The sequence below is a fragment of the Monopterus albus genome, unplaced genomic scaffold (genome assembly GCF_001952655.1).
Source record: "Monopterus albus unplaced genomic scaffold, M_albus_1.0 scaffold479.1, whole genome shotgun sequence".
Classification (NCBI taxonomy): domain Eukaryota; kingdom Metazoa; phylum Chordata; class Actinopteri; order Synbranchiformes; family Synbranchidae; genus Monopterus; species Monopterus albus.
This window is the reverse complement of record NW_018128359.1, coordinates 284,956-307,075: the sequence shown is the minus strand read 5'-3', so window position 1 is coordinate 307,075 and position 22,120 is coordinate 284,956. Positions and strand designations below refer to the sequence as shown.

General features: G+C 43.3%; 1 protein-coding gene across 1 annotated transcript; it reads right to left on the bottom strand.

The window, feature by feature from the left end:
* Window positions 1–3,907: 3,907 nt before the first annotated feature.
* podxl2 (podocalyxin-like 2) lies at window positions 3,908–21,748 on the bottom strand. Its single transcript, XM_020587782.1, has 13 exons — window positions 21,450–21,748; window positions 13,806–14,134; window positions 12,600–12,987; window positions 12,062–12,171; window positions 10,951–11,146; window positions 10,411–10,569; window positions 9,947–10,197; window positions 9,781–9,855; window positions 9,028–9,184; window positions 8,702–8,763; window positions 7,553–7,732; window positions 7,040–7,201; window positions 3,908–6,893 (listed from the first exon to the last, which is right to left on the bottom strand). The coding sequence occupies exons 1-13, from the start codon at window positions 21,502–21,504 to the stop codon at window positions 6,837–6,839; spliced, it is 2,181 nt and encodes a 726-aa protein (XP_020443438.1). The 5' UTR covers window positions 21,505–21,748; the 3' UTR covers window positions 3,908–6,836.
* Between the last annotated feature and the right edge of the window lie 372 nt (window positions 21,749–22,120).

Here is a 22,120-nt window from a genome sequence, read left to right as displayed (position 1 = left end):
AATCAAACACCATCTTTTGTAACCATGAGTCATCTGCTTCTTGTGCTAAATTTGCATCAACACTACACTTAGAGCCACTCTTTTTATAGCCATACATGCCAGCAGATGTGCCTGACACACACATAAACACATGCATCACATAAAAAATAGTCTGCAACACATTTGCTTTAGCAGAAACCACTACATTAAAGGACAGAAGACACCTGATGTGTCAGTTAGGATAATGTCAGCTTCAGAGATTTCAGGCATGTACGTTAATGTACTGCAGCTACAGAGTGACTGCTAATATCGCACACTGTAATACAGTTACATCAGAGCTACACATGCTAACGACTGCCTGCAGGCCTCCGCTGCGAGGACACTTTCACTGGAGACACCACTCAAAGGATGATTCTTCTGTGACAGCAGGAAATAACAGTTTGTTTGGCCTCCCTTTAATCACCATGGAGGAATACATGGCAGGTCCATGGCGGTTTTGAGAGATACAGCAATGTTAACTGGCTAATTAGCATCTTCCAAAACAGTCTGAATGCTGTGCTCTGTACTAGGTGAGATGTTAAGAGTAGATAATTTGTGCAAATCAAAAAATTAATGAAACTACTGAATGTTTCACATCTAGTCACAGTATCTGTTGTCTGCAAGGTTTACTAACAGTGGCTAGCTCATTAGTTATAATGGGAGCTTTACATTTTTTCCCCCTCTGGACAGCTATCTAGCTGTTTAAATGCAAAATAACAGTAAGCTGAAACAAAAAAAAAATATTTTTGAGAGTTTCTCTGCTTCTTGGGAAGTTCAGGGTGGATAGAGATCTATACTAAAATAACTTGAGAACACTAATTTATCATGGATGCACATCTTTTTCACACCTGAATAGGATGTTAATACTTTGCAGGCTGTGTGAAGATAATCTACTTTACATTGTTTTTTCTGTGTGCTGTAGCTGCATTATTCCAGTGTCCAGCCAGTGACCCTGCAGCCCATAGCGAAGCACTGAACATGCTGTAGATATTTACAGGTTTGATCATCTTCTAATTATATCTGTACTGCTGCTGACATAATTCCTGTACAGCAGGACCCAGGCAGACATTAAAAACTGAAAGGTGATTTACTGAAAAGCAATGTAGCTGAAATCTAAATATGATTTAAAAAAATATTGAGTTCATTATTATGATGTATTACATCATGTCCCTGGGAGGTAATTAAGTCCATGATTAGCAACAGCATTATTGCTCATTATTGGAATAAAAAGCAGCAGAACCTTTACTAATTTTGTGTATGTGTTTTGTGATCATGCTACTGATTATGCCACAAAATACACAGAGCCCACGCAGTGTATATTAAGTGGCCAAATATATATATATTTTTTAACCAAGTACTGAAGCTCTATTTGACTACCTTGTAAATAGTTGAGAAAAGGCCTACATGTTTTCTGCATTTGGTCAAGTTTTATCTACATCTAATTAAGTTAAATGTCTCTGATGAAACATCGACTGTCACGTTGTCATATAAAATGTCCCTGAACAAAGTTAATGATCCACATCAATCTCTAAAAAAAACTATTACCTTAAAATGGCGAAGAAAAACTGTTTATATTTTAGAAGAGAGGCCTCGAGCAGTGTTTGCTGCATGAGTGAGCTAAATATTTATGAATATAACGTTAATGACAGTAAACCACTGTGCCACGTACACAAATTAGCGTCACCACAATGGAAGCCAGCAGGCAGACTGTCTTGTGGGAGACATTTAACCAACTATTTTCATAAGTAACATCCTTATAGGGCCTGATGTTAGCAGGTTAGCCACTCAGCTAACAGTAACTTGCTACGCACTAAGGAACCCACATGCCGTTGCACGGATGTATGACGATTGGAAAAGCATCTAAGCTGACTTAGACAAAATCAAATGGTACTAAGTAACCAACATAATCCGGTGTCGAAATCTGCTGCAAGAGTAGCGTCGGCGTAACAAAAAAACGGACGACGGATGGCTGAAGGACAAAGCAGAGGAACCGACAGCAGCAGCGGCTAACTTTGACTACCCAGCTCCACAGCACAAGCGTGGTGCTAACACTAATTAGCATTAGCTTGCCACAGTGTTGGATTAAAACGAAAAACATTCAATGAGGCAACTTGCGCTACCTGGTTGTCCTGACCTAGCGTAAAATTAGGTAGGTAGTTAACACTACGTCAAGTTATAGCTATATCAGCTGTATATAAATATTTACAACTGTTAAACAGTCTTTGTGCTAAACAATTTCATGTTGCCAGTCTTAAAGAAAATTCGTCACAAGACAAACTAATATTCAAGTCCAATTAGTCATTCATTATTTCGGTGTACTGCAGGCACAAGAAATTATGAATTAATTTGAACATTTAATACTGCCCTAAGAACAAGTAATCTGTGGGCGGTAAGGTTAGCTAGCAACTTAGCGAGTCCTTTTAACTACAGTTAACATTAGTTCGTTATCAAACTAAATTTAGTCCAACTGATTGTAACAGAAATCATGTTTCGGGGGCTAACTATACACCAACGTTATGTTTTGTATGTTGTAAGGAAGATCAGAAATTCGCCAGTTTGGAACAGAGTTTGGCAAGAACACGTTGCCCGCAGACGAAAAAAAAACCACACAATTAGCTAACTAGCTAGTTTAAGTTGCTAGCTTGAAACACAAAACATTTTGCAACTGTGTTGTACCACAGCCGTTTGTTAGAGTAATTTGTGTTATTTGTATGAGACAGGGTTCGTATTTAAAGAATTCGGGGGGAGGAAAAAAATCCACAAACCTGACATCTTTCGGGATCATACTTATCAAAGACAAACTCCCGACACTTTCTCACAACAACTGACTGCGCACGTAGCTGCCTAACAAGAGTTAGCGTTAGCCTAAAGGACCCCTCGTACAAAGACTTTGGAGGACTGACGTCTGCCTGGCTACAATTAAATTCGCTCCTGCCCTCCCCATGTCCATGGTGATGAAGCCTGTAAAATGACCATTAGAACATGTTACTTACAACAAACAAACAAACAAATAAATTAAGTACACAAATAAATAAATCCGGGATCAAAGTTGGAAGCAATATTGTGAGAATGATGTCAGTCTAAAGGAGACCAGGCGTTTTCTGTTCGGGCCTCACAGCTCTGCACATGTCTGTCTAAAGATCGACACCTTTGTTGACACTTTCAGGATCAGTAAATTCTTTATAATCTCCGACTTCTCAAAAGTCTCCTTTAGCGAAAAGCCTTTTATTAATGGAAGCACAGTTTTATTACCAGCCTATTATCTGAGTTGTTTTTATCTGTATTGTTATTCAATTCTTATCTTGTATTTTTAACAGAATGCCTCACTGCAGTCTTGAAAAATTGTTTTAAAATAAAAAACAAAAAGATGTTTGAAAAGGGATTAGGCTGGTGTAACAACATTCCTGCCAAACTTCCTGTGTAAGTTCTCTTTTCCATAGCAGCAGATGGCAACATGTTTAAAATAGTTTTCTTTAACATAGTAAAATGTTTCTTTAAGATAAAACTGGATACAAAGAATGAAATAGAATAAACCATTTAATCACAATTAAATTAAAAGACATGAAATGAAATCCCACACAAGAATTCATCTGGTTATTCATTTATTTTGGAAAGCCAATTATCCATTTCAGGGTTTTGTGTGAAAGACATGACAAGATATAACAATTCTCCAAACTTTATTTCTTACATTTAACTTATTACACTGACAACCAAAAGAATGAGAGACAATCTGTGATCAAAACACAAGTAAATAGACATAGAAAAAGAAAATACCTCAGGTGAATAAATTAAATCTCAACAAAACCACTAGACAAAAAATAATAATAATAATAATTCATAGCAGACAGTTAAAAATCTTACCAGGAAAATGACTTTGTTTTTTATACAAACAAAGGGTCATTTGCTTTGTTGCTACAGCTGAATGCCCATTGACTTGCACTAGCACCGCTAACAAATGCAAACATACATGAGGCTTCAAACAGATTCTTAAAAGAAAAAACAGCCAAGAAAACAAATTTAAATGATCAGAATCTGTCAAGCAATTTCTAGCCACAGAATCTGACTCTATCAAACTGTCAGTCAGGCTTTTTGCCAACAAAAGCAACAGAAGCTGTGTTTTGTTATACTGGTGATCACTGCAGTGCTGAAAGCTACATGCTCATGTGTTCTCTCTTCCAGTAGAAATACACGGGGACTGTGTCCCGTCTGTATGTTGTGCTTTCAGAAACAGAAAATATCCACTGCAGTCTGTTAACTTAAAATATTCAGGACGATTTTAAGTCCTCACGTGTCCTGTACGCTCCATAAATCCTATTTAACTGACAAAGTGCATAACAATCAGCGTAGTCTATAGTGAAGCCACATACAGTGCTGTTACATTGAGAAAAGTCAGTAAAAGAGCTGAAACACACACAATATCTCGATGAAATGCAGATGGGCAATCTGTAACAGAAATGGAGACCGACAGCTACAGCAACAAAATCATTGCCTAAATAAAATTAAACACAAAAAGCAATATTAGTTGTCTACCTCGATTCCAGTCAGTCAGTTAGAAATAATATCTCAAATTAGTTCTGTCCATCTGATGTGTGATATTACTGTGTGTACTGTGGTCGTTTGGACAGTAGTCAAAATTTTTTTAAAAACTTTTCTTAACTTAGACTCGTCAGGGCTAATACATTTCTCACTTTTGATAACTTGTGACTTAATCTGAACTGAAATGACATGGACATGACTACAGTGATCCGAACACCACCTTAGTGACTCAGACACGATCCCAGTGTCTGGTACATCTTTCACTGCAATGACTCGACCATGACTGTAGCTACTTGAACATGATTATAGTGACGTGATTCAGATTTGATTGAGGTGACATGGAAGAATTATGACTGGAACTCCAACTCCAACAGGATCCCAGTGACTCAGAGAAGAGCCTAGTGGCTTGTACATGTCCTTAGTGGGTCTGAAATAACTTGAACATGACTATGAGCCCAGTGTGAACAAAAGGACTTGAAGAAAACATGACTGTGGTGTCTTAGACATGACCATGATGATTCACACACAGGGACATGGACATGACTGTAGTGATTTGGACATACAGACTTGAACATTTAACAGTCCAGCCAGACCTAGGGGTTTGGCAACTTGAATTCAACACTAACTAGCCACAGTATAAATGTAGCTATATTGCCATGCTTTTGGCCTCTAAATGTTGCCCATGTGTCATCGCCTCAAGATTAGCCAGGTGCATACAGCAGCCATTCCAACACTATTGAAAAAAGCGTATTAGGCTAACAGCACATAAGTATAGCGACCACGGTTGTAGAGTGTACAGAAAACATCCTCAGCAGTTACAACCATTCCTATAAGCAAAATAGAAATATTTCAGTCACTGTATGTAATACATTTAACATGATGCAGCATTTCAATGATGATAGCCACTGTTTCCAAGAGGAATCGATAAAGTGCCAAAACCTTCCTTTTAAAGTTGCTACAGGCTACACTTCCTGTTCAGTGATTTGGAGGAGTCGCTGCTGTCATCGAAGTCCGACGCTGGGGTAAAACCAACAACCACGTCCCAGGCTAAAATCACTAGGATTTTATTGATTATCCATTTCCCGCTACTGACAGTAATACCTGTCTTAACCTTGAGTGGTGGTGGAGGAAGTATTCAGTAAAAATAGCAACACCACTTTGTAAAAATACTCCATTACAAGTAAAAGTTTTACATTCAGAATGTTAAGTTAGGAAGTATTGGTAGAAATGAAATTACTTCAAAGTATCACAGAGAGTGTTATTGCATATTATAGTTGTGAATTATTGTTAATGATGCATTTCATTCATTTGTAAATAGCATCTTATCATTGTAGATGTTGGAAGTAGTGTTCATTTTAAGTACTTTATATACTGCTTGGTAGTTTCATCTGTCATAACTCATCATATATTCTGTATTTAAAATATTAATTTATATTGTAACTGGTAACTAAACATTATACTATATACTGATGTACTATTTAAATGTAATGTATATAATATGTACTTATAAAATGTAGTGAAGTAGAAGAATAAACGAGCAGAGATGAAAATACTCAAGCAAATTCAAGTACCCCAAAATTGTACTTGAGCACAGTATATGAACAAATGTACTTAGTCACAGTCCACCACTGATAATCATAGTAATACTGTAATGTCTTCTTTGGGTATTAAACCTACTTTCAGAACAGGCACTGTTTGCCATAACTGTGGTTTCTGCTACCAGTCAGTGCCATTATGTGAGAGGATGTCAAACGAATAGCAACCAAATGTTAGTCCTTATCATTCAAACATTAAAGATGAAAAATGGCGCTGTATGTGGTGACTTGTTGCTAGTTCTATGTTCAAACTATCTCGTGCAGCCACAGAGCTCAAGGCTGAAATCACCAGGCACACTAAACAGAGGCGTTATTCCAGTAAGTAACAGAGATATTGTCCAACGTCGAGTGGGGATATGGTGTTCTATGAAATTTTGTTTTCACAAATCAAACTTTGATAACCATTTCAAAAGGCTGACAGCTTAGAATTTGGCACATTTGTTGTCTTTCCAGGAATTAAAATTTAAAATGTACAGAATGTGATGTATACCCCAGTGTCTCCATGATGATATCAAGGACTCCTCCTGTTATTCTAAACCCCAGCTCCATGCTGACTGGACACTTCTCCCCACCATTGGTTTCTCATCATCACCTTCTTCTTCTCCTGCTTCCCTCTAGGCTCCTCTTATCATCTGTCTATCAAAGATGCCCATCCTTCATAACCTGCCACCTCTTTGTTTTAGTCCATCAGAGATGTGTATCCTGCTCCTCCTCCTCCTCAGTCGCTGCTTGATTGACAAACACCTAAAAAAAACAAGATGAACAGCTTCATTGGCAGAATAAAGTTAACTTAATAAATCAAATAGTTTACTAATAAACCAGCTAAGGTTACTGGCAGTTTATTTGCTCATCCATCCCCAAAACAGCCACTTAATCAGCCATCCAATCACCTGCCAGCGACTGCTGTTGTCCCCGCCTCCTTCTCCTCCCCCTGCAAGCCCATTGGCACTCGGCTTCTTCTCTTTCATCTCAGGCTCGCTGTCATTGGTCACGTCCAGTGTGGGGTTGTCATGGCAACCGTTCTCCACAAAGTGAAGCTCCTCACCAGGAAACTGTGGTAAAACAGACCTGAAGAGTTACAGGAGCATCAGCGTACATGTATGTGTAGCCCCTTTCTAGATGACGGTCTTATTTAAGGCTTCAGCAGTAAAATACACTGTGAAACTCCTCACTGCTGCAGACCGGCTGCTAAATATGGCACAAGCACGTGGCTCATGTCTTGTCATGTCTGAATGAAACCATAAGAAACAAGTCAAATGACAAAAGCCATTAGTTTCATGGTAAATGACGCCAGTGATGAGATGTATTTAACGTCTGCTGAAAAGGACTTACAGTATGTGCACCCACTTATTTTATCGCAGTCACAAAGCAGTAAGTACGTGTGTGCATGTGTGTCTACTGACCGTAGTTTTAGCTGCGGACAGTCGTCTTTGCCAGCAGATGTATATGAATCCAGATGTGATGATGACCATGCAGATGGAGCCGATGATCACCAGCACCACAAACAGCTTGCCGTAGTCGCTGCGTGTTTGACTGGGCCGAGACTGACAGCTGCTGGCTGCAGTGTAGTTCTGGATGCCCACCTGAAGAAACACACACACACACACACACTCATTTAACTGAATATGAAAACAAAACAGTTTTATTGCAGACATAAAAAACACTACCACACTTTCCTATTCAATCCAATGGACGAGAGTTTCAAAACCTTTGACAGGTGGTGTGTGCCTGTGCACATGTATGCATGATGGATGTGGTATAGTTTCTTTAAATGTGTACAATACCAGCAAAGTACCTCATTATAATGATTACTGTGACATTAATTTAATCTACTAGCATCGTGTACGTTTACCTCTGTATAAAGAATCACTTATATAAGATGCAAGTCTACAGATAAAAAAGTGAAACAATCAAAACACTGATTTTTATGTTTTTAGTTGCCAAGCAACTTCATCAGGTTTGAAGAGGCCGAATGAGGCTGTAAGCTAATTAAAGTTTTTGACATAATATAAAAAAACAAAGGTATTTGGGAGCATTATGTTTCACCTGCACACAACGTGCTCCTATTGCACATATTATGAGGATGTTCACAGTGTGGGTCGGGCCCCTCCAAAGGGACAATAGATAAAAAGAGGGTGCTAAACGGGAGAGGAAACCTTTGAACAACAAAGCTCTGCTACAGCAAACTGCAGACATTTTTTGGTCTCTAATATTTGATGGAGCTACTAACATCTCATAGACATCTGAAATGCAACACAGTCCCAACTGGACGCTGCTTTTTTTGTAAGGCTTGGAAACCAGCGCTAGTCTTTTGCTAAAAGATGGAATATTCTAACCTCTAGATTATTATTATTATCATTATCTAGGTCACTTTCTGCTCAGCGACGTCTAAACCAGGAACCAGTATTAACAAGTACTATCACAATGTGTTTATATGAGCAGAAACTCTACAACTTGTTTTTTCATTTGTTTTGACAACTGTTTAAGAAAATCTATCTGTGTTAACTGTGCTGAGCATCTGAGGGTAGTGTAAAAAGTTACTGGATGTGTACCTTAAGTAAATGTTTCCTGATTTCTCCCAGCATGCCCAGCACATCCTTGGTAGCTATCACCCCTAAAAGACAAAAAAAAAAACAAAACATGTGAAACAATGTTAACCCAGTGTAACAGGTACAAAAAACAAATAAAATATAAACTAAACTGATTTTAAGGGGTTACAACACAGAGGTGCACAAACTGACTTTTCTCATATACACAGTGTTTGTTTATATAACTCAGAGAATAAAGCTGTAACAGCAGAAGCATTTGTTTCATTTTGTACATTATAAAGAGAACAAAGTGTGTGTGTGTGTGTGTGTGTGTGTGTGTGTTTGTATACCATGCTCAGATGCCACGTTCATCAGCAGCTGGTGTTGCTGGTGTGTCGGCTTGCTGAGGTAGAGTACCCATGATCCCTCGGGGCTATTCATTCGTCGGGCAAACACTCGCTCCATGATCTTCAACAACCGTACTCCCCGGTCTACACGAAACTCCTCCTGTCTCACACACACACATTCATCTTTTGCTCATGTTATAATTACTATTGTCAACTAGAGGTCGCCAAACTAGCATCCTAACTGTTGGTTGTAACAGCCTGCTGCTGCCATTTTTCACATTAAAAAGAAGAAACGAGAAAGGGGACACATGTTATAAGACTCCATCCATGCTGCTGTAAGAGCGGCAGTGATGAATCGTGTTGCTGTCATGGCGACAGACAGCACACTGACATCCTTCTTCCCTCACACACAATAACAGATGTCCTCCAGCTGTGCCACCTGTAAAACCCAAATAAAGTCCTTCACTTCCTTTAGTTCTGGGTCTGACAGTGTGGGAGAAATGATCTGGCTTAGCCAAGAGCATTCACATCTGTTAAAACCATCTGCCCACCTATCAGAAACATAAAGTTCTGATGCTATTCAAACGATTTGGATGCCGGCCCTCTTACTTCCTTGATTCTTGAAGTGCAGACTTGCAGTTTTCTGGTGACCAGTAAAGCCAATCAGGCACATTAGCATAATGTTTTTAGCGATTCAGTCAAGTTAAAATGCTAAATGTGGCACCTTTAATTTGAAGATTGCATCCTTGTACTTACACAGTTCAAGTTTTGCGTCATGTTGAGGACGACGTAGCCGCTCCCAGCCAGCTCACTCCAGTCTACACACACCACCTGAAAGATTCAGAGTCAGACAACTAGAATGTAAGACTGTGAAACAGACTTAAAGTATGATACTGTCTGATTTAAAAATAAGAAGGTGTACCTGCTGTGCCTCCTCCATCTCCTCAAAGTCACTGTCCGGCATGAGGGCCTCTGTGACCCCACCTCCCCTGAGCTCTGACCTCACCGTCTGCAGAGACGTAGTCTTCTCCAGCCAATCCCAGGATGGGTCGGTGAAGCCAATGGTGGGGGAGGGGTTTGTGGTGAGTGGGATGATGGGTCTTGTTTCCTCTCTATCAGCTTTTCTCCATCGCTCCTCCTCCCGCTCTTCACTTATGTCTTTCAGATTAACTCCTTGCCCAAAAACACAAAGAATCAGTTTGTAAAATATTTAATTACGTAGCCACTTGTTAAGCCCTGAATTACTGTTGTGAGTCTATTACAGCAGTTTACTATTTTGATGACAGTGGCAGACATACCACCAAAAGTCAGTGACTGACTTTTGTGTTGGTCGCTGTTTACAGCTACGGTATATTGTAATGTAAAGTCAGTGTTAAAGAGGCTCACCTGTTAACTCGTGTTCTCCTGTGCTGGGCTGCAGGGGCTCTCTGCTGGGAACCATGCCAACCTCTGGTACAGTGGGATTCTGGGTAAACAATCCAATGTGTGCCACGCCTGCTTCTTCCTCTTCCGCCTCTCTCGCCGTCTCCTCATCCTCTGTCTCATCTGTAGCAACAAATCACACATACAAGATAAGCGATCATCTTTTGTCCTTCAGTATTTTTCTGATGTGATGTTTCCTCTTGGATGGAATGAATCAATATGTCTGCCTTGCATTTATTCCATTGCTGCAGTGTTGTGTTTCTAGCAAAGACGGTGGAACCAGCAACAAACAAACGATCACATTCTGTAATCCCCTAGTCTTTTGCCCAGATACCACAACCCAAAATGTTAAAATCAGGTTTTGCATGGTCTGTGTTGCTGAAAGAAACCTGACCTAGAATATACCTGGAACTGAAACCGTAATACAACACAGAAACAAATAAAACATCTCACACAGAAACAAGATCAAACAAGCAATGGAAAATGCTATTTGGTACACTGCACCTTTTGCATAACTTCGCAGCAGCCCAAAGTCTGTGCCCGTGTCAGTCTCAGGGGTGGCAGTCCCCACGGCGCCTCCCCCAGCAGCAGCAGATATAGCACTAGCTGCAGTGACAGAAGAGTGAAGGACTCCATAGCCGCTGGACTGAACGTCTTCCTCGCCCTCTGCCTCCCACACCTCTCTCTCTAAAGGAGCCACCTGTACAGTAGACGTTACAGGACAACACTCCAGTTACAGTCAAAGGTGTTACTTCCACTGTGGGTGGAGAAGGCAACGTTCTCCTGCAGGAGATCGGCACAAGTCTTCATATCAGATATAAGACACCAACAAAGACAATGTAACAGTTTCCACAGTCAAAGGAACGCAAGTTAGGGCTGGGTCAAAGGTTAGTCTACTTCCCAAAACCTGTTATTTTCAGGGAAAACTGTGAGGGGAGTTGGGAGTCTGTGGAGCACTGGGCAAACACACACACACACACACACACACACACACACACACACACACGCACTGCAATAACATGAGAAAAAATATCTCAGAAAACAACATTTCCCAAAATGTTCTTTGCAGTGTCACTTGGAGAGATTGTACATCTCATCTAGCCTGGGAACGCCTCAGAATCCCACCAGAGGAGCTGGAACCCATCACTGGGGAGAGGAACATCTGGACTATCTCACCGAACCTGCTACCACTGCGACCCGACCCCGGATAAGCGGACGAGAATGTATGAATGGTGCGAGATAAGGTCCCAATCCACACCTGGCCAGTGGCTATGTGAACTGGACATCCATTTTTTAACTGCTAGTTTTGGAAAACTACAAAGATTATTCACTAGAATCATACAGGTCAGTGTCGTGGCCAGAGAATACATCTTTTATTACACTTTAGAATCGTCACTACATATATTATATGGGTCTGGACAGGTAATTCTAGTTTGAGTAGAACAGGTGTTAGGTGCTATTTTTGTGATGCTTGTGTATGTGTTTCAGTTCTTATGTGTTTCCCACATGTTTATACTCTAAAACACTACTACATGTCCAGCCATGAGAATAAAACAGTAGGACATCTCTGTAACATATCAGTGTCCATATCAAGCCATGTCTTCTCTGTCCTCACCTCCAGCACCGGGGATGCACGATGCTCCTGTAGCCCAGAATCATGCACCTCAGCTTGGGTGGAGTTGCTGGGCAGCTTGGAGCTGGATGGGAGGAAGGACGGACTGTAGCCTGTGAGACACAAAGAGGCATGTCAGAAACGTGTGTGTGTGAGTGTGTGTCTGTGCAAATCATAAATAAAATTCCTGTTTGTTATTTTCCTCCTACAGTCGTCATAAGGTTTTGCTTGGACAAAAGACTTGTAGGACATGTACTGTAGTTACAAAATACTTGTATGTCCTTGAGGACTTGTAATAAACTACAGCAATACTTTATTCAGTGTGTGAGGATTTATAGCAGTTGAACACAGACTGTATCGCCCTTGGTAAATAAAGAGTAACATGCTGACATATACTGTAAATTTATGGCAGAACAGTTTTCCTACTGTCATATACTATAATCTAATATATAGTAATATACTGTTAAAACATAGTAGATGTGCTATGAAGTAAAATGCTGAAGGTATTTTACTGTTATGAACGTCTTCACAGTGTACTAACCAATCAGAGCGTCCAGATCTGGTGCCGTGTGGTTGACCTCTAAGTCACCCGGGACATGAACATGCTGAGCGCCTCTTCCTCCTCCTCTCTCTTCATCCCCATGTTGAGCGCCTCTTCCTCCTCCTCTCTCTTCATCCCCTCCTCTGACATCTCCCCCTGTCTTTTCTCTGTCCTCCCCTGTGTCTCTCTCCCACTCCTCCTCTCCTCCTCTCCTGTCTCGCTCCTCTCCTCCGTCTCTGTCCTCCATGTCCGTTCCATAGAAGCCCGAGGCCTCCTGGGAGGCATCGCCAGCTCCTGGCCCACTGCGGAGCTCTGTCTCTGGGTCAGTGGTGCCTGGATGTCCCCTGTAGCTTTCTGCATCCTGGGGAACCACCAGATGAACCATATGCTGAAAGTCAGACAGACAGACAGACAGACAGATAAGTACCCAGAAAATAAATCATGGTCTTACTACAAAGAACTGAGGAGAACAGTCACACTGTCCAGCCCTGGTGTTCCCAAACAGTAGCAGTGACTAAACAGCATCAGGAATAAATTTGTTCTGAAGCTGATCAAACAACTGAAGTTAGGTGAGTCATCTCTGCCCCACGTGACAGGGTTCCTCCTTTTTACTGAGTGAATGTGACTGACGAGGACGGCAGGAGGGGACTCCATGTGAGACCTTCTCCTTCATACAGGACCAGTCAGAAAGAACACACCTTCACGTTCTACGGAGCCTGGGAGGAAATAAATAAATAAAACAAACTGATGGTTGACTGTTGTGAGATCTCACAGAAGGGAGGGTCCGAGAGTGGAAACGCAGTAAAAAGAGCTATTTGCTGTTTACCGGCACTACCTCAGCACATCGCAGCCAACGGCCTGGCACACACGAAGAAGGAAAGAATTTCCAGCAGTTGATATTTGATGCACACCTGCTTGATGAAAACCATTCACGCTGCTTAAGGTCTGTGTGCACAGCAGCCCTCGAAGCAAACCGTGGCTACTTAGAGGAATCCAAAATATGAAACATGCTTAGAAGAAACATGGTTTTGCTTACAACACAACTCCATATCTGTTATTTCATAGTTTTGATTAAACCATGTAGAAGATAATAAAACAACAGCAACAACAACAACAATAACTTTGACAACTTGCTTTCAGTTGCTTTTACTGTTCAGATTATTAAGGCACTGCAGCATTAACCTTGTACTGTTTAATACACATCACCTCCATCTCATCTTCCACGCTGAGGTTTTCATCCTCCACCGTGCGGGTCCTGACTGCGTCCTGATTGGCTGAGGATGCTGGGTTTAACTGGGAGGAGTTGGCCGAATCCATCTGGTTCTGGGAGCGGGATGTCTCCCGAATCTCTGGCCAGCCCATGTCATGAACCAAATGAGGCTGGGCTCGCACTAACTCATGGACCGAGTGGCGTTTGGTTCTGACTAAAGCCTGGACAGCATGCGTCTGGGCTGGACCTGCATCCTGGAACAGGCTGACGGGGATGACATGCTGGGACGGAGCCAGTCTGAAGGCATCACAGCTGGTCAGAAGAGCTGCAGCACAGGGAGGGGAAACACAAAGGTGACCCTGATGCGTTGCATTTCATTTAAAAACATCTGTAACACTGGTGCAGTTCTTCACTATGACAAGAATAAGCTGTCACGTCTGCGCACAAATGTGTAGAACGGGAATGAAAAGGGTGGCAAAAAATAAAAGGAGCATTAAAAACAATAACATGAAGAACGTCTGCTACCACTAATTTACACAGCAGAGTGAGAAATATGGAAAAGATTACCGAATATTGACAAGCTTAATATTTTGTCCTCAACACAGATTGATGGATAAATAAATATGAAACCGCTGTAACTTTGATTACAAGCCTGTGTAAGAATGATCTTAATTAAATTCCTTCAGTGGTTTGGTTTATTAACTGTGACAAAACCCATTTTCAGTGCTGTGGAATCAGAGTTTTACTGAGCAGTGTAAATGACAGTAGTATGGATAAACGTAAACCCCTCTTAGCATCTCTAGGAATAAAAACACATTCTGTGGTTGTAAACAGAAATAAATGTGATTACTGTAACTGTCTCCAGCCCTCACTCCTGCTCAGCGTCTGTATAAACAACAATAAAACAGCTGTAACAATATAAAACATGTCTTCAGGAGAGGTTACAGTTGTTGACACTGATAAAAACTTGAAGCTGTCATGGTATCTGCCTACAGCTCCATTATCGTGCACTACAAACTCTTTATTAAATGTTTCTGGAAGCTTCTAAATGCTGCGCAGTGAGTGGGGTTTAATGTGAAGAACTAACTGGGGGTCAATGTCTAATTTAGTTTTGCTACATTTACTTGCTTTAAAACAGCTGATGTACAAACGATGGAGGCTGGAAAAATGTAGAAACCCAGTCTGGGTTTCAACAACGAGGCTGATTATCCCCAGAGTGGCTCATACAAACATGTCAGACTGAAAGCAACACACCGCGTGAGATCGACTGAGATCAGATCACTTCACTGATTCGCTGCAGACTACGAGGACTTTTCCTCTTGTTTGAGCTCAGAGAGAGAACAGCACTCATCCCCACCACCTCTTTTAGGGGGTTTATTTAAACTTCTCTCATCACCCTCTGTTCATTCTCTCACTCAGATTGATTCTGCTCTTCATTTTCTGCTAACATGGCGCCGTTTACAAAGGGTTTATAAGCTGTATTTAATTAATGTGGCATAGATCTGTTAATGAGACCGAACATTTGGGTTGTGGAAAATCCTCCTCCATCATGATTCTCTGGAAAGCAGCAGCAGGACACCTGGACCGTAACCATTTATAAACTGATCAATAACATTTAGAAGTGACGGCATCATGATGGTTCACTGTGATATGATGGTGTAGGGTGGGAATGCCCATCTGTGTTGTGTTAATGTGTAATGTACTTGCCTGACAATTGCCACAGACACAAAAAAGAATTTCCAGAAAGACAATAAATTGAAAGGGATTGATTGATTGATATAACCGTTAATTCACTTATACACAGTCTGACTAGTTAAAAAGTCCAAATCAGTGTTAGAGTAAAGTCTTTCTTGCATCCAACACTTGGACAACAACAACATGGCCGTGTGTTTCTCTTCAGTATTAATGTAGTTACAGATGTTAATAAATGGTGCTACAGTACAGGAAGCCTCTGCAGCTGTCAATGTTAATGATCAGTTTATAAATAGCTTTGGCTCGGACGTGCTGCAGCTGCTTTCCAGAAGATAAGCAGTCACACTGTCCACTGCACAGGGCGCCCTAATGAGCTAAAGCTTTAAAAAAACAAAGTGTTGTGCTGGAGGAGGACTGTTCACAACCTGGCAACCCCAAAGCCGCTGTCTACTCTCTGCAACACCTTTGTCAAAACATTCACGTTCTCAACCTGGCAACCCCAAAGCTGCTGTCTACTTTCTGCAACACCTTTGTCAAAACATTCACTTAGTAACTTAGCCATTTATGACAGCAGTGGTCAGACATTCACTCACTCGTCCATCCATCCTTCTCTAATCCCTGTCACTTGGCACAGAGCCAGAGGCCTCACGTATCCCATGGTCCTCTCTGTCTGAGACCACAGATGGTCGCGTGGCCTCACGGCCAGACTGAGCAGATTACCATATCACAGCTAATGCGTCTATAGCACTTTAAGCTCTGGCCCGACACCACAAACAGGCTGCATGATTTCCAAAAAGGAGGAGAATGGGGGGTAAGTGTCTGAACAGCAGAGGGGGTCTCCACGTCTGAGATGAGGACTGGAACTGCTGCTCTACAAACTCACAGTTGGCCCCGTGCACACGTGACTGGGGTAAAATAAAAATATTACAAATTATACTGAACCCAATGGATCTAATGACATAAAAATTAAATTTCACTGTTTCACTGTTGCACTTAGTATGAAAACCAGCACAAAGCGTCCTGCTGTCTGTGGACGACTGGGTGAACGGCACCGAGGACGGTGGAGCTGGAGGGAGGACGGAAGTTAAGGATGAACAGGGCGAAGAGGAGAGAGGTAAAGGATCCATCGAATGTGGAGAAGTGCTGTGGTTGTTTTAATTCCACAGCCCCAAGTCAGCACTGTGCTGACAGAGCTCCACATTAATGAAGCGTGTGTTCACAATTCCAAGGACCAAAACATTCTCTTATTTTGGAGATGATGAAAAACGAAGCTTTAGAAAGAAGAGCTCAGCTCAGTGCAGGGCCAGCTGCTGTGAATGTGCTCATTACTGGGAAACCCTGGATCCTGGGCCAGGTCACACCGTAAATCCATGGCTTCTCCTCAGTGATTGTTGGGAAGAAGACAGCGCCAGGATGTGCAGTGCACAATACATCCCACAGAGGCTCTAAAATGTAATGTGTGCTGATGTAGCTTTAAATTATTATTGTGGTATATACACAAGAGAAATGATTTGTACAACTTAATGCAGTGGTAGTGAAATGCTCAGCGACTGGATCCTGGTGCGACTACTCGGCCTCTACTTTAGTATCAGTACTGCCAATGATACAGCGCAGCTTTGTTTGCTAATCTCCACAGAGAACTACCACCTGACTCTGCAGTGTTGTAGCAGCCTTTGTCTCAGCTTGAGGCCAGTAATGTTACCACTGTGGTGTTGATTTGGTCGCAGCAGGCAGCTCTTATAACACGCCTGCTAAGCAAAAGACAAAGTTGGCAGCTAGTTGAAGTTGGTGGATCATCCAGCATCAGAAGATATTGATATTCCTCTCAGGAGTTGGTGGAGACCAAACCAGAGCTGGAGCAACTGATGAAAATGCTGCAATACATGCATCGGGGTTGATGACGCCATTATCTACATGCTGCATCGAGCCCTATCTCATCTGGAGTCCCCTGGAAGCACAGTGAGGGTCATGTTCTTTGACTTCTCCAGTGCTTTCAACACAATCCAGCCGTCACTGCTGAGGGGGGAGTTGGAGGGGGCAGATGTGGACCAACACCTGTCTGAATGGACCATTAACTACCTCACAAACAGACCTCAGTTTGTCGGGCTGCGTGACTGTGTGTCGGATGTGGTGGTCTGCAGCACGAGGGACGGTGCTTTCCCCCATTGTTGGATGTGTATTGGGGGGGGATGAGCGGGAATACAGGGGGGTTGTTACTGACTTTGTGAAGTGGTGTGGGGAAAATCAACTGGTCCTGAACACCAGTAAGACTAAAGAGATGGTGATTGATCCCCGGTGGAAATCACCAGCACTCACTCTGGTCAGCTTTCAGGGCTCAGTCATTGAGACTGTGGACACCTTTAAATACCTGGGGGTCCACCTCAACAACAAAATGGACTGAAAACACTGATGCGTGTGGGGCACTCCTTCAGACTTTTTATGATACTGTGGTGGCATCTGCTGTTTTTTACCCTGTTGTGCGTTGGGCAGGAGGTGGCACGGACAGGGACAGGAAGAGACTAAACAAACTGGTCAAGAGAGCTGGGTCTGTCCTGGGCTGGCCCCTGGATTCCATCAAGGAGGTGGTGGACAGAAGGATGCTGGTAAAACTAACATCCATCATGCATGACCCCTCCCATCCCCTGCACCACACAGTAGAGGCTCTGAACAGTTCTTTTAGGCCCAGACTGTTACATCCCCAGTGTAAGAAGGAGCGTTACCGTAGGTCATTCCTCCCCACAGCAATCAGACTGTACAATACATCACTGCAGGGATAAGCTAGGTGAAAGTATGAGGGACTATGTAATAGTCAACTGAGGTCCAATATTCAAATCCTGGGGTAAAATGAATGGTTAATATGCACATATGTAAATTCTGTTCTTGATTATTCAAATACTTGATTCTGTCTATTTTTGAGTACTTGGATTTTATTTATCAGGATGTGTGTGTGGTGCTTGTTTCTCATGGTGTTATGTTGTTTGTTCAAACACTGACATTTCCCCATTGAGGTACCAATAAAGTACCTACCTACCAACCTACCTACCAATACTACATCATACTTGTCATCAGCAGGTGGACATGCAGCACCGCTATCCGTTGTTAGGACTTTAGGGCCTGATGCTGAGGACACCAGGGCAACGCTGGTTACAGACGTTCTAGCAAGCTGAGAGGTCGATTCTGATACTTGTCAGTTAGTAACTTTTAAATATGGCTGCATGAGATCATCACCGACTTCCTTCTTCTTGCTGCTCCTGTTCGGAGTCGCCACAGCAGATCACCGTCTCCATCTCACTCTGTCCTCCGCATGTTCCTGTCATGCCACGTCCTCCCTCACCACATTGGCAGACCTCCTCTTTTACTGGGGCTCCATCCTCAGCATTCCTCTCCCAGTATATCCCACAATCCTCATCTGCACAAGCCCAAACGCTCCCAGTCCTGCTCCTCTCACCTCCCTCCACCCTGCCTACACTCTCCTCTGTCACACTCCCCATCAATTTGGACAGTTGACGCCAAGTATTGAAACTCGCCCCCCATCACCCCCTCTGCTCTGTGTAACCGTGTGGCATTGTCGTCCTCCCTCTCACCTATGAAACTCGCCCCCCATCACCCCCTCTGCTCTGTGTAACCGTGTGGCATTGTCGTCCTCCCTCTCACCTATGAAACTCGCCCCCCATCACCCCCTCTGCTCTGTGTAACCGTGTGGCATTGTCGTCCTCCCTCTCACCTATGAAACTCGCCCCCCATCACCCCCTCTGCTCTGTGTAACCGTGTGGCATTGTCGTCCTCCCTCTCACCTATGAAACTCGCCCCCCATCACCCCCTCTGCTCTGTGTAACCGCGTGGCGTTGTCGTCCTCCCTCTCACCTATGAAACTCGCCCCCCATCACCCCCTCTGCTCTGTGTAACCGCGTGGCCTTGTCGTCCTCCCTCTCACCTATGAAACTCGCCCCCCATCACCCCCTCTGCTCTGTGTAACCGCGTGGCCTTGTCGTCCTCCCTCTCACCTATGAAACTCGCCCCCCATCACCCCCTCTGCTCTGTGTAACCGCGTGGCCTTGTCGTCCTCCCTCTCACCTATGAAACTCGCCCCCCATCACCCCCTCTGCTCTGTGTAACCTAACGTGGCGTCAGCTCTAAATGTGTCCTGTAAGTGTGTGAACAGTCGGATGTGTTGTCTAACAGCACACAGAGGAAGCTCTGTCAGACTGCACACCCAGGTTTCACAGCTACATGATGACCTTGCAGCGTGATCACTTGAGAAAACCCTCCCAGCGTCTGTTCGGTCAGAGGGTCTGAACAGCTGAGTCGGCCTTATCAGATGAAGACAGATCAGCTTCATGCTGAGCTGGACGAGGCGGTCGGTGCTTCAGGGGACATGAGCAGCTTCTGGAAGGGAGATACCTGCCGAAGTTCACCAAACCACAGTGAACCTGGGAGAGAAAAGTCCCTCGCTGACAAAAACAAATGCTTAGTCAGCAACACACAAGCTTTTCTGTCATGTCTGTGTGTGACTCCGCAAAAGGAATCACTGCAGTTTCTCTGTTCAATCTGATGGTACAGCTGCATCTTCTTCTTTGATTCTGTGTCCAGTATGTTGGTTGAAGGGGTCACCCTAAAGCCCCCCCCCCACTCTGTGCTTTAACACCCCTCCGATCAGCACGCGTTCGGCTGAGACCATCCCCCAAATCCCCTTCACCTCAACAGACTGGTGACACAGCCTAGCATCCTCTTCCTCACCCTGCCAGCTCCTCTGTGTCCCAATCAGGCCTCTGTGTCACTGAGATCAGACTGTTTCTACTTGTTCTACTGAAACTCTAGTTTAATGTCAGTGGAGCTGCACAGACACCAGAGAAGAAGAAGCAGTGGGAGCTTCCTCCGTGGGCAGATCCTGACAAACCTCTGCACAGTAACAGTCATCATCAGATAAACAAGTAGTAAACAAACTCCAGATGCTGCCATGCTACTGTGTGGATGCTGTGATCTATAATTATTATTAGAGCTGAAGCTATGGATCCATTAGTCACCTGGCACAACATTAATCTCTAGTTTTGATGATTCATAGTTCATTTGAATCAGTTGTCAAGCAAAAAAAAAAGGGTAATTTGCTGTTTGGAGCTCGTCACTGGCGACGAGGTGACGCTTTTCTCTATCACATGATGAAAATACGTTTGGATTATAAAGGAAACGAGCTATTTGAACACAACACTGAGCTGTGGGAAACCAGTTCATACCTTTAAAAATATTTTAGACAAAAAACTGATAATGAAAATAATCATTAATTATAGATCATTATTTACGATGGCACTGATTTGGCTCATCACATAAAACAATACATGTTTTATTATGGGCGGCACAGTGGCGCAGTGGTTAGGGCTGTCATTTTACAAGGTTCAATCCCCACCCAGGGCCTTTCTGTGCGGAGTCTGCACGTTTTCCCTGTGCCTAACACCCCCCCCACCTCAGTTATAAGCGGTATAGATAATGGATGGATGGTTGTTTTATTATTGATGTGCATGAGGATGCAAAACTGATGACAAGCAGCTGTGTTACTGATGATGAAGCTGATTGGGCTCCATGTCCGGTGTGTGTGTGTGTGTCAGTCAGATGACGCAGTGTGTGTCTGATTTAAGTGCACTGCGCGCCTCCCACACACCGCCAGCCTGTGCGTCCACTTTGCAGGAATCAACCTGGCGGCTGGTTCCACCCTGACTCATTACGTTACTATGAATAAACATCGTTCATTCTGAAAAAATCCCAGTTCAACGTGTCCGTGGTGCTCAGTGGGGAGTTTTACACCAGTCTTACCTTCATGTGTGATGGTTTTCAAAGTCCCCCAAATCTGGCCGCTGTATATTTTCTTGCGTTTGTCGGAAAATGTGCACGTCCTGAAAACCGACTGGCTCACTACAGCTGTTTGTGGTCACGGCTTGATAAATAAACACACTCACCAAGTAGCGTGATGTGGAGCAGGCCCGGCATGTCGACTGCTGCAGTGCTCAGCATCCCCGCTCCTCCTCCGCTAGAAACGCGCACACCTCCCAGATTTCAGCTGCAGAGGCTCTGGTTGTGAATGGAGGCGGTCAGGAAAACGCGGTGCTCATGGCCTCCTGCTCTGCCTGCGTGCGGGCTCACTGGCCGGCTGTCTGCCGTGTCCTGCGCACAGACACACGCACAGACAGAGCTGCGGTCAGACCGGGATGTGCTGCTGCACCACTGACGCTGGAAACAACCGTGTGGCGGCTGCTTGTCGTTGCCTCTTGTTGCCGCTAGATGGCACCGCCGCTGGCTGAGCTGCTGTGTTCAGGTGCTCCTCGTACATTGGTGTTTCTTTGTACAACTTATACAAAACAACTCGGAACAAGAAAAGAGAAGGGCTGAGGAAAAGCCAGGCGCAATATCTATACTGTAAAAAGGATTAAATATGTACAATATAACTATTTAAGATACTGACATAGTAGTATACCCTTTAATATAAATTTAAAAAGCTGAACAAATCGACTAAAAGCACCTGTAAGACTATTGATATGGGGATATGTGAATATTATCTGAACAAAGGAACACAGAACCAGCGATCTGTATAAGAACAGAGTTCAACAACAACCTCCAAAATGATCTCACA

What these genes read in the sequence shown, in the direction of transcription:
- podxl2 (XM_020587782.1), bottom strand. Translation starts at nt 21,504, where the DNA reads ATGCTGAGCACTGCAGCAGTCGACATGCCGGGCCTGCTCCACATCACG. An exon ending in GCGTGGAAGATGAGATGGAG is followed by an intron (nt 12,988 to 13,805) that starts GTGATGTGTATT and finishes TCTGACTTTCAG; the next exon opens with CATATGGTTCATCTGGTGGT. An exon ending in TCAGGAAACATTTACTTAAG is followed by an intron (nt 7,733 to 8,701) that starts GTACACATCCAG and finishes GTGTTTCTTCAG; the next exon opens with GTGGGCATCCAGAACTACAC.